Genomic DNA, 13,189 nt, shown 5'->3' on the forward strand with positions numbered 1-13,189 from the left:
TGACGTCAACTGAAATTGAGTAGGTAACAGGAAAATCGTTCGAAAAATGATAATTTTCAGGGATGCACTACAAAAAGGGAGCCTTAGGGTACCAAGAAATTTACAAATTTCAGAATAATCTGTTCCGAGCAAGACAGAGCACAAAATATATCTATCTATCTCCGTCTTATTTTTCAGAGCAGACTGCGAGTTCGAACAGTTGACGAGCAAACACATTCCCCACCCTCTGTTACTAAGCCTGAAGCTTACGATATCTAAACGTAAACAAAGCAAATGAAAATATGCTAGCTCTATAGTCAGAAGGTTCGCCAGTTATTTTACCGAACGGTGTTCGATTCTAATTGCGGCAAAATTTTTTTTTTATTTAAATTGCATGTAATTGCAATTTTATCATGCCAAAAATGAGTTTTAAATTTCAATTTTTATGTAAAATTTTTTTTTCAATTAATCAATGACAAATGAGAAAATATTTGAACAGGGCCATTAACCTTTTTTTGTACAAATACATTGATAATAGCCTTTTTTAACAACTTATTAATAATAAAAAATTGTTTAAACAATCCGCGGCGAGTTCCGATACTTCGCCGGCAAGCTCGACCCCCACTTTCTGTGCCCAAGCCTGTAGCTTATAATTTTCAAGCATCGTTTATATAATTGGAACTATAATAGCTCAGTGGTTAGAGCCCCGACCTTTTATTTTGCTGGGCAGGGTTCGATCCCAGTCATAGGCAATTTTTTTTTCTGTTTCTTGTTCAAGTGACTTTATATACTTATAAATCAATTCATATATTTTATTACATTATTCTTCCAATTAATTACGAAAAAAAACTTGTTTTTCTGAAAATAAGCTGAGGGTGAGGAACGAGTTACTATGAATTCTCTTTTTTAGAAAATGTTGTCTTTAAAAGACACTAGGAATTGATTTTGAACTTATACAAACAACCAATTATTGTATTTATATAAAATTTTAATGAAAAAAAAAAATTGGCTATAACTGGGATCGAACCCTAATCGGTAAAATGAAAGCTTGGTGTTCTACTCACAGAGCTAACACATCATCTCTGACATTATGTTTATGTTTATAAATTGTATAATGCAGGCTTGAGTACGAAGGGTAGGGATAGAGTTTGCCGGCAAAGTGCCGGAAATCCCCGTGGATTATTTCAACTACTTCTAAATATTTCTAAATTGCTTAAAAAAAAGCTACGTTCATATAGCTATAGTAAAAAAAGTGTTTATAACCCTGTTCATATGTTTTCCGACTCGGCGTCGATAAATTACATAAATAATTGAGAAAAAAAAAATCAAATCGTTGTAAACAATTACTTTTGGCATGTTAATATTATAATTACATGCAAATCTAACAAATGAAAAAGAAAAAAAAAACTACCATGACTGGAATCGAACCCTGCCCATCAAAATGAAAGATCGATGCGCTAACCACCGAGCTATTATGATTACAAAACATCCATATATGCTCAAAAATTATAAGCTGCAGGCTTGGGCACAGAGAGTAGGGGTAGAGCTTGCCAGCGAAGTGCCGGAACTCGCCACGGATTGTTTAAACTACTTTTCAATGTTAATAATAATATGATTAACTTGTTAATAACATAACATTGTTAATACATGTAAAGATGTATAAGTTGTTAAACACAGGCTATTATCAATGTATTTATACAAAAAGAAAGTTTATGGCTCTGTTCAAATATTTTTCGACTTAGCGTCAATAAATTCAATGAATAAAGAGAAAAAAAAATCAAATTGTTATAAAAGATTAATTATAGCATGTCAATATTATAATCACATGCTAATCTAACGAATAAAGTAGAAAAAAAAAATTGGTTATGACTGGGATCGAACCCTGCCCGGCAAAATAGAACTCTGACGCCCTAACCACATGGCCAGCATAATCTCGATATTGAGTAAATGTATATTTGTTTTTACACTACATGCGTGGATACGCCGACTTGGAATTGAGCTTCCTTATTAACATTTATACCTAATAAAAATGATACTAATGGATGAATATATGTATTTGAAGTCATTTGCAGGTATTATATTAATTAATGTTAAATGAGTATCATCATTTTCATTTATCCTAACTGCAATAGTCATCAAAGTGTAGGGCATTGTAAAGTGATACACTATGTTTACATCACATACATATATTACCCGTACACACACATACAGAATTTACTCGCCAAAATGCAGGGCACCATCAGTTCTGGATACGGATTGAGCATTTTTTCAATATGGATGACTGAGGTCATCTGCGAGCATAATGCTGTCACCTATCAGAATTTTTTAAAACTAATTTTCCGGAGAATATCATCTGGAATACAAGATTTCTAATTATTTCTAAATTATTCAATTTTATACTATGAATTGATTTTTTTAACATTCAGACAGGTGGCAAGGACTGACGCAAACACGAATTTTGGGCGAAAAACGTATAAAAATGAAATAATTAGTGATTTTTCATCTGAATGATGTGGCCGCCATCTTGAAATTTAAGCGCGGCAAGTCAATTCATAATTTTTTCATTATTCTTTCTAATTTTTTTAATAAAAATATTCACTATATACAAAAAATTGTTGTTTACGTCAGTCCGGCATTAATTCCTCTGTAATTTGGTACCTAATTTTATAGAAATAATTGTAAATTGGCGAAGAAATTAGAAATTTCCCGATCCCATGTATTTGGATAGGGGGAATCAGTTGCCTTTCTGACTCTAAATATTTTGTTTATCTCAAGTAGGTAGATAATAAAAGAAGATTACAAAGTTTACTTCAGTTGATAATATAGTTTTCTTACACTGACGATCTTCCTTACTTTCCACAAGTGTATTTTATACGGAGATCCCGTATAAAGCGCACTTATGCTAAGTATAATGCTGTTTTACACTTCAAAAACCATTTTCTCATATTATGAATTCTTTTTTATTAATAAAAAAATACTTGTTACTTGAATATAGGGAATTTGATTTTAAGGCTGGGCTGAAGTCAGAAAGGCAACTGATTCCCCCTATCCAAATACATGGGATCGGGAAATTTCTAATTTCTTCGCCAATTTACAATTATTTCTATAAAATTAGGTACCAAATTACAGAGGAATTAATGCCGGACTGACGTAAACAACAATTTTTTGTATATAGTGAATATTTTTATTAAAAAAATTAGAAAGAATAATGAAAAAATTATGAATTGACTTGCCGCGCTTAAATTTCAAGATGGCGGCCACATCATTCAGATGAAAAATCACTAATTATTTCATTTTTATACGTTTTTCGCCCAAAATTCGTGTTTGCGTCAGTCCTTGCCACCTGTCTGAATGTTAAAAAAATCAATTCATAGTATAAAATTGAATAATTTAGAAATAATTAGAAATCTTGTATTCCAGATGATATTCTCCGGAAAATTAGTTTTAAAAAATTCTGATAGGTGACAGCATTATGCTCGCAGATGACCTCAGTCATCCATATTGAAAAAATGCTCAATCCGTATCCAGAACTGATGGTGCCCTGCATTTTGGCGAGTAAATTCTGTATGTGTGTGTACGGGTAATATATGTATGTGATGTAAACATAGTGTATCACTTTACAATGCCCTACACTTTGATGACTATTGCAGTTAGGATAAATGAAAATGATGATACTCATTTAACATTAATTAATATAATACCTGCAAATGACTTCAAATACATATATTCATCCATTAGTATCATTTTTATTAGGTATAAATGTTAATAAGGAAGCTCAATTCCAAGTCGGCGTATCCACGCATGTAGTGTAAAAACAAATATACATTTACTCAATATCGAGATTATGCTGGCCATGTGGTTAGGGCGTCAGAGTTCTATTTTGCCGGGCAGGGTTCGATCCCAGTCATAACCAATTTTTTTTTTCTACTTTATTCGTTAGATTAGCATGTGATTATAATATTGACATGCTATAATTAATCTTTTATAACAATTTGATTTTTTTTTCTCTTTATTCATTGAATTTATTGACGCTAAGTCGAAAAATATTTGAACAGAGCCATAAACTTTCTTTTTGTATAAATACATTGATAATAGCCTGTGTTTAACAACTTATACATCTTTACATGTATTAACAATGTTATGTTATTAACAAGTTAATCATATTATTATTAACATTGAAAAGTAGTTTAAACAATCTGTGGCGAGTTTCGGCACTTTCCCGGCAAGTTCTACCCCCACTCTCTGTGCCCAAGCCTGCAGCTTATAATTTTTAAGCGTATTGAAACCATAACAGCTCAGTGGTTACAGCATCGGTCTTTTATTTTGCTAGGCAGGGTTCGATTCCAGTCATGATAAAGTTTTTTTTTTCTCTTTTATTTGTTACATTTGCATGTAATTATAATATTAACATGCCAAAAGTAATTGTTTACAACGATTTGATTTTTTTTTTCTCAATTATTTATGTAATTTATCGACGCCGAGTCGGAAAACATATGAACAGGGTTATAAACACTTTTTTTACTATAGCTATATGAACGTAGCTTTTTTTTAAGCAATTTAGAAATATTTAGAAGTAGTTGAAATAATCCACGGGGATTTCCGGCACTTTGCCGGCAAACTCTATCCCTACCCTTCGTACTCAAGCCTGCATTATACAATTTATAAACATAAACATAATGTCAGAGATGATGTGTTAGCTCTGTGAGTAGAACACCAAGCTTTCATTTTACCGATTAGGGTTCGATCCCAGTCATAGCCAATTTTTTTTTTCCTTTTTTTTTCATTAAAATTTTATATAAATACAATAATTGGTTGTTTATATAAGTTCAAAATCAATTCCTATTGTCTTTTAAAGACAACACTTTCGAAAAAAGAGAATTCATAGTAACTCGTTCCTCACCCTCAGCTTATTTTCAGAAAAACAAGTTGTTTTCCGTAATTAATTGGAAGAATAATTTAATCAAATATATGAATTAATTTATGAGTATTTAAAGTCACTTAAGCAAAAAAAAGAAAAAACAATTGCCTATGACTGGGATCGAACCCTGCCCAGCAAAATAAAAGATTGGTGCTCTAACCACTGAGCTATTATGGTTTCAATAATAGCGAAGATGCTTGAAAATTATAAGCTGCAGGCTTGGGCACAGAGAGTAGGGGTAGAGCTTGCCGGTGAAGTGTCGGAACTTGCCGCGGATTGTTTAAACTATTTTTTATTGTTAATAAGTTGTTAAAAAAGGCTATTATCAATGTATTTGTACAAAAAAAGGTTAATGACCCTGTTCAAATATTGTCTCATTTGTCATCGATTGATTGAAAAATAATTTTACATAAAAATTGAAATTTAAAACTCATTTTCGGCATGATAAAATTGCAATTACATGCAATTTGAATTAAAAAAAAAAAATTTTCCGCAATTGGAATCGAACACCGTTCGGTAAAATAAATGTCGAATCTTCTGACTACAGAGCCAACATATTTTCATTTGCTTTGTTTACGTTTAGATATCATAAGCTTCAGGCTTGGTAACAGAGGGTGGGGGATGTGCTTGCTCGTCAACTGTTCGAACTCGCAGTCTTCTCTGAAAAATAAGACGGAGATAGATAGATATATTCTGTGCTCTGTCTTGCTCGAAACAGATTATTCAAAAATTTGTAAATTTCTTGGTGCCCTAAGGCTCCCTTTTTGTAGTGCATCCCTGAAAATTATCATTTTTCGAACGATTTCCCTGTTACCTACTCAATTTCAGTTGATGTCAAGCTTCGGCCTTTTGCCGCACAACGCGAGGGCGTAAAGTCAACTCCGGGAAACTTTCTGACTTCAGCCCAGCCTTAATGCATTTTATAGCAGGGATACTTTAGTGCCTTATACTTTTGTACCGGTGCGACATTTGTGTGAGAACTATACTGTCCTGAACATTTAGATCACATCACATTAGTGCACCACAAAAAAGTTGGCGCGGAATTTAATTTTTTATTATTTATTTCAAATCTAAACAATTGCTCCTGAAATGCTCTTTTAGTATTAATAATTGCTCCCATAAAAAAATCAATTATTTATTCAATATTTACAGTTTAAAAAAATTAACTTTGAATTAACAATATTATTGTAAATAATGAATTTTAAAAGAAAATATTAAAGCCATTAAATTGCTCTCTGATTGCTCTATCTAAATCGACTATCAAATGTATAATTTATTTGATTATTTATTTATTATAATTAAAAATAAAAGTTATCATTTATAAATAGCGGGCTGTGACATTAGCGTAGCCGTCTTCACAACGTTATACTATATTTTGTGCTTATAAGTATATTGTGTTCATTCAAAGTATATTCAGATACGTCACTTCCATGGAAAGTAACATTGAACATTGCCGCCTTTTCTATTCGGATCGGATCAGTGCGAAAGGTTAAAAAAAACTTATTATTGACAAAAGACAACTAGACGTTGTTTATAATCATTAATTTCATTATAAACTATCGAAAATGGCTTTTTTAAAAGATTTTTTCGCAGTTCAAACAAAAACAATTTAAATAAGCAAATTAACAATCAATTCCTGACGTCACATAAACATCATTAACAGATAAAAAATATTATAATTGTTATCAATACTTATGATTATAATAAAAATGAGAAAAATTTATGAAAAACTGTCTTTTAATTTTCTTTACTGGCAAGTTAGGTGCGCAAATCTTGAAGCTCGCCCTCAGACCGCTTTTTAATTGTTTATTATGAAGAATGTTCTGCAAAATTAACCTTATTAATGATAACGTGTTATTGAATAACAAATAGATTCCATAATAAATCTAGTAATACCATAATTATCCAGTTTATTTATAGATATTTTCAAAAAAATTAAATATGGCTTCCGTTTCAGCAGAGTAACCAAAGAGTCGTTGTCCCACCCATGAAGACTATAGAACAGGAGTCCAAACTCTGTGTATAAAAGTTGAGCCGGAATTTTGAAAAAATAACGTTCGCGGGCAGAGTGCACTGTGGTCGCTAAGTTACCGAGGTAGAGGGGGAAATTCCCGGTATATTTAAATACATAATTAAAAATATAAAAAAATTGAATTTACTTTTTGTATAGAAAAAAATTGATAGTAAACACAAAATTAAACATTATTATAACAAGAGTATTAATTATATTATTAATAATCCTATTTTTGAAGGAATTGAACAATGTTTGAATGAAATTGAAAATAATTAAAGTATACTCAAATTTTATATTAATGTTAAATTATTAGGTATTTTAATAACTTATATTATCTAGCTTATAAGTACCACTTTCCATGATTGTTATATTATTTTTAGGAATAACATAACATTGAAAATATCAAAATATAATTTTTATCCAATGTATTTTATATAAATTATAGAGAAAATACATTTCTTATAACACGTATACAATAATTTTTTTATTTTACAATATTAAATAATATGTTATTAATTTAGAGATTTTAATAGTCAATTTAATACTGTTTCGCAAACATTTAATTAGATGAGAAAAGTCCGATATCATGAATAATTATCTATTTGTATCACAAGGATGCTGACAAGATATTATGGACTCTGAAATATCAAACTTGGTCCACACTCCACGATTACTTTGGGCACCGTCACTTGTAATGACATCCACAAAGAAATTAGCACTTTCTAATGAAATTATACACTCAATAATTAATGTATGCAGAACAGCACTGGTAGCACAATTTTTAGAGATGAAAGCCGCTACTGCTTGCAACCATCGTCCACGAAAAGGAACATACATAAAAACTAATGCATGATCCCCTGGAACATTTTTTTCACGTTCTGAAGTGTATTGTCCGAGATTAACAAAACCAGAGAATTCCATTTTTTGGATATTAAAATTTATTGCTTCACTTAATTTTATTTCATCAATAATAAGAGTCCCTCTTCTTTCTGATAGTGTCATTCCTTGTGCTTTTTGTTTCATGCAGTCAAATAATGCTGGTTGAAATCCATAAGCCGAAGAACTAATTTTTTGAATATATCTATTAAGAGTCTCGATGTGTGGAAGAGGTAAAATATTACGTTCCCGAATAAAATTATAAATATTCCTGCCCTTCATCCTGATTGACAAACATTCATAGATCCATTCTAAATCGTATCTTCGGCCTTTGACCTTTTTATGTTTAGCAGCTTCAAAACAACTCCAAACAGCAAGCTGTTGCAACTCTGGCAATTGCGTCAGTTGCTCTTTTAAAATTTTTTCAGAACGTTCACTACACCGTTTTTTGGCTGTCATTAATTTTTGCTGCAATATCTCTTGCTGAAAAATAATAATTATATTTTTAATCAGCACGCCAAGAGTTTACTTCGAATATAATACAATAAATTATTATACGCGGCTCGAATCTTCAAAATATACTTCCAAATTACGATTAACATTTATTACAATGGATCATGAAATTATTAAATTATTCATTTAACTTGATACAGACCATCATTACTGAGATGACTGCACTTTTTTTTAAATATTTCAGTGAGAAGTACATCAGTTTTTTGTCAAGTATGGTAGGTCAGCAGTCTACGGTGTCTAAACCTTAAAATGATGAAATATTATAAAATATATGATAAAAAAAAACTATTAAAGTTATTTAATTGTGGTAATAGTTAGTAACAAATTATACGTTCAAAATGAAATGAAATTATTATGTTCATCTGCATTTTATTGAAGTTAATAAATTAGGAATTTAATACATTATATTAAAATGAAATATGTAACAAATATGAAGTAATTTTAATATTACGTCAAATGTTACGACTACAGGTTGCCGACACAACAATTTAAAAAATAAATACATCATACCTTCTTAATAAGTCGATGACATCGTTGTCGGTAAATTTCCTTTTTTCGTTTAATACGAAAAGCAAGTGTCGAATCGCGTTTATATCTCATGTTTGCTTGTATTCTTTGGCGAAGTATGCGGCACGCTCGACAGCGAGGATTTAATTGCTGACGCTGATAATTTTCATTTGGTGTGATGATTCCACTACACTGGGTGGCATATCTGGAAAAACGATGAGAAATCCACCACACTTATCAATTATTTGTAATTGTGAATGTAGATGAAATCTATTATGATACATTTTTTCAGTTGTAATTAATATCAAAAAAATTGTAACAGAATAAAACAAATGTATTTAAAAATATTTTTACCTATTTTCATCAAATAATGTTCCGCAACAAATTGTGAGTGATTCTGCTTTACGCATAGATGCGTACAATTCTTCCATAGATGATACACGATCAGTGAGAATTATTTCTGATCGATGTGGCATTACAAGCTAGAATAATGACATACAATATTTAAAGTCAATTTGTTTCAATTATGTTCTATATAAATTTGATTGTAATTTAATTTATTATTGTAATTAATTAAAATTATCTAATTTTAGTCTATTTACTTATTTCTTAGTTTATATGATTTATTTTTCTTTGTTATTTATTTAAATTATTTATTGTAATTTTATTTTATTGAACATACAAATTGCGTTTATATTCTTACCGTAACAGAAAGATCAGCTGTTACTCGTAATCTTAATTTTTCCAACAAGCTACCTACATCGAGATGAATCAAAATCATATCCGATGATTGTACATAGTAACACCAACGTTCTGGTAGAACTGCCGAAAACGATGATACTACTTGCTCTAGTGACAATTCATTTGGTAAAGCTAATGAAACTGCAGATAAAGATGATGCAGTTTGCTCTAGCAACACTTCATTTGGTATAATCTGCAAAAATAAACAATTATTTTTATTTTCAAATATTTTCAGTTTAATAATTTTCAATGTTATCTTAAACTTTTACCTCATCGCATTCCATTTGGGAAACTGATGGCTCAACAGACTGCTCCAATAGTAGTCCTGTTGGCTGTAAATTTTCAGTGTCAACTAGAAGAATTTGCTCTTCTTGAATAAATTGTTGATCAAAAATTTGTTGTTCTGATAGCGAACACGATTGTTCTTCTTCAGTAGACTTTAAGAATAAAAATATTTATTAATTAATTTTTTTTTCTTCTTATATATAAAAAATTACGTTAAGGGATTGGTTAAATACCTGATTGCAATTCATCGATTGCTGATTTTGACATTTTTCTTCTCTAAGAGGAATCGCGTTATCAGTTAAATGCCACCTTTCATTTTCTATGAAAATAGACTCCCCATTGATCAAAACTGATTTGCCCTTTACGATATATTCATCCAAAAAATGAAGTTCACAGACACGATCACTGTCTTTAAGTTCTTGTTGAAGAGCATTTACCCACAGTTGACGTCGAATATGACACTGTAAATTAATTTTAAGTAGCATTGTAAATAAATTTCATCTAAAAAACTCACTCCAAATGCAATGAGTGATACTCACTTTTGGAACTTGAAAGAGTGTTCTTTTCCGTAAACCTTTAGCTTTGCGTTTCCGCTCATCATCTGAATGACCGCTTTTGCATCCTTGCACAACACAACATTTTGTCATTTTTACACAATTTAAAAAATTTACAATTTATCACAACATTTTCCACTTAGCAAAAGGTTAGCTAAATTCAATGACGTCTTCTTACTAACTTCGCGCGTCTTACATGCTGCTAAATTCACTCGGTACACTACGTAATTCAGCGCTACTGGTGGCTGGTTTTAGAACCCTTGCTCTAAAAAATTTTATGTACGAATTTTCCGTATGAGAGGCCCCAGAGTTTGGACTCCTGTTCTGTAGTCTTCATGGTCCCACCACATAGATTTTCTGTTACAACACGTGTCTCCCACCACTCAATACAAATTGACCCTTTCTCAGGTTTAACCCCTTCCTGTTCTATTTTACGACGCAAAATTGAGTAACATATGTAATCATGTCTTATCAAAATAAAAATTATTATTTAAGCAGTAAGCTATTGTTTTATTGTTCATTTATACATTTTAATAATCTTCGCATTTTGAAAATTTCTATTATTTAGTCATATAACATTTCCGAAACTTTATTATAGGTCGTTTGGAAGATGCAAAAATGATCGCATACATACGAATTATAGATTATGCTCATTTATTCAACACTGAAAAATGGGATGATGTAGCAAAAGGGCAACTCAATTTATGGTTGTAAGTAATTTACTTTGTTTAGATTAGTATTATTCAATTTCTTTTTCTCTTTAATTTTACGAGATTTTTTTTTAGAGAAATATCTAAAGATACAAGGTTGAGAGGGTTGTATACGGCAAAAAAATGCTTCTACATTTTCAAAAAATCGGTCAAAAGATTCAATGTATGTATCCAATTTTTTGTCTGTAGAACAGAAAAAATAAATTTAAATTATATAGTAACTTAAATTTTTCAGTGGATTAGTAGCTAGCCAGCGAACACTCGGAAAATGCATCACTTTAATCAGTATAGAATGTTCGAAAATTACAAGAAAGAAATTGAAGGAAATAATTAATATTCTACAACAATGTTTCTTAAATAATTTCAAATTTTTTGCAAGATTTATCATAATCTATCACGTAGTTCAATTATGATTCAATGAAAGTAATCGTATAATAATTAATAGTAATAAAGACTAAATCATTTAATAAAGGAAATTCTTTTATACCTAAAATTATAACTTATAAAATATATAACATTACTTTATCTTATTGGTTATTATTGAAATTATTACCTCAACACCAACAAATATTTATAGATTTAACTATCAAAGTTTAAATAATTTAATTTTCTATTATTTTGAAGAAGTTGGGGACATGCATCTAAGCTTCTTGAAAAGATCGTTTTGTGAATTTTTTTTTTTTGATAATTCTGTGGTTAATATTTATTTACCTATCCTCCATTATAATTTGAAAGCTTCCATAAGGTTTTACCCTATTATAATAAAAATTTTAAATATGTTTATTACAAAAAAAATGACACATAAATTGAAAAATGAATAAACAATGAACATATATTTCTGAGCAAAGTGTGTTCTTACATGTAATTGTATTAAATTTACATAAACAATTATTATACACACAAAACAAAGTACAAGATTATATTATTAAGATCCTAAAACATAGAATAACAAAGAAATTTTAATACTTGGTAGTTTTTTATGCAAAACATTGATAGTTTTTGACAAATCATTTATCTGCGTCCATCGATTATTTATACTTCTTGTATATGCTACATTATGACCTATACCTTTTTTATCTATTGGTGGTCGAAACTCGATTATGCCACATAGAATATAAGTTTTATTACAAATTTTTAATGAGGTCGGAATTTCACTTAAATTAGTACTTGAATACTGTTTTATATTATTTTTCGTAAAAATCCGAACCCGGTATAAAAATGATCGATATCTAAGCATAAAAATTTGTCTATGTCAATAGTTCTCTGAATGGAATTATTAGAACATGATTTGCACGTGTTGGCTTTAACTCGTCTAAAATATGATGTTCTAGAGAGTTAAATCCATGCTTCCATATTCTTTTTGCTGATACAGAAAATATCGATAAATTCTGAAGTACTTTTATATTATATTCTTTGCACATTTTATTGGTGCAATACTCTGTCACCGTGTTTGAGTCATGTTGATCCATTAATTTTTTAAATAAATTGCAGACTTCGTCTTTACAATTGATATTATTATCTTCAACTGTGTAAAATTGACGTAATAATCGTATTCTTTGTTTGTAAAACTCTAACGTTGCACCAAATTTTGCATAAATAATCATAGATTGAAAATAACAATTGTTTTCAGTTTGTGATTCAATGAAACCTTTGAAATCTTTATTATTGAGGTATGTAAATGCTAGTATTTTAGTGATACTATCGTAAGCACAGGTATTATAAATAAAAATTTTAGTGCCATCGACAAGGGTTGGATGAAGAAACAAAGATCCGTTTTTGATTATATTTTTTTTTTCAAACGCGTGTTCTTAATCTAGAGTAGCGGTAGATACTCGGCGCCAAGTGCACATTCACCTTTTCCCTCTCTCTCTCTTTCTCACTAGCGCGCTCTTTCCCCCATGAGCGCCGAGGCTACCGACTACTCTATACACGAAAAATTTTGTGTGACGTCATCAACGCATCTTTATATGCAAATATCTTTATAATTGCTACATATTATGATTTCATATTTAATAGGTAGTTATCTTATATCATGAGCTTCCAATTAAACGTTAAACGAGAATTTTTTATTAATTATGAATGGAGTTATAAA

The 13,189-nt window shown here is 30.2% G+C and overlaps 1 protein-coding gene across 1 annotated transcript; it reads right to left on the bottom strand.

The window, feature by feature from the left end:
• Positions 1 to 6,706: 6,706 nt before the first annotated feature.
• Positions 6,707 to 10,585, bottom strand: LOC118064298 (uncharacterized). Its single transcript, XM_035078800.1, is given in 8 exon segments — positions 6,707 to 6,720; positions 7,457 to 8,270; positions 8,811 to 9,012; positions 9,162 to 9,289; positions 9,511 to 9,741; positions 9,818 to 9,985; positions 10,067 to 10,294; positions 10,373 to 10,585. Coding segments are annotated over 8 exon segments (1,893 nt in total). The 5' UTR covers positions 10,481 to 10,585.
• Positions 10,586 to 13,189: the final 2,604 nt, after the last annotated feature.

This window comes from Chelonus insularis, unplaced genomic scaffold, assembly GCF_013357705.1.
Source record: "Chelonus insularis isolate UGA/USDA-ARS -01 unplaced genomic scaffold, ASM1335770v1 contig_17_pilon, whole genome shotgun sequence".
Lineage (NCBI taxonomy): Eukaryota > Metazoa > Arthropoda > Insecta > Hymenoptera > Braconidae > Chelonus > Chelonus insularis.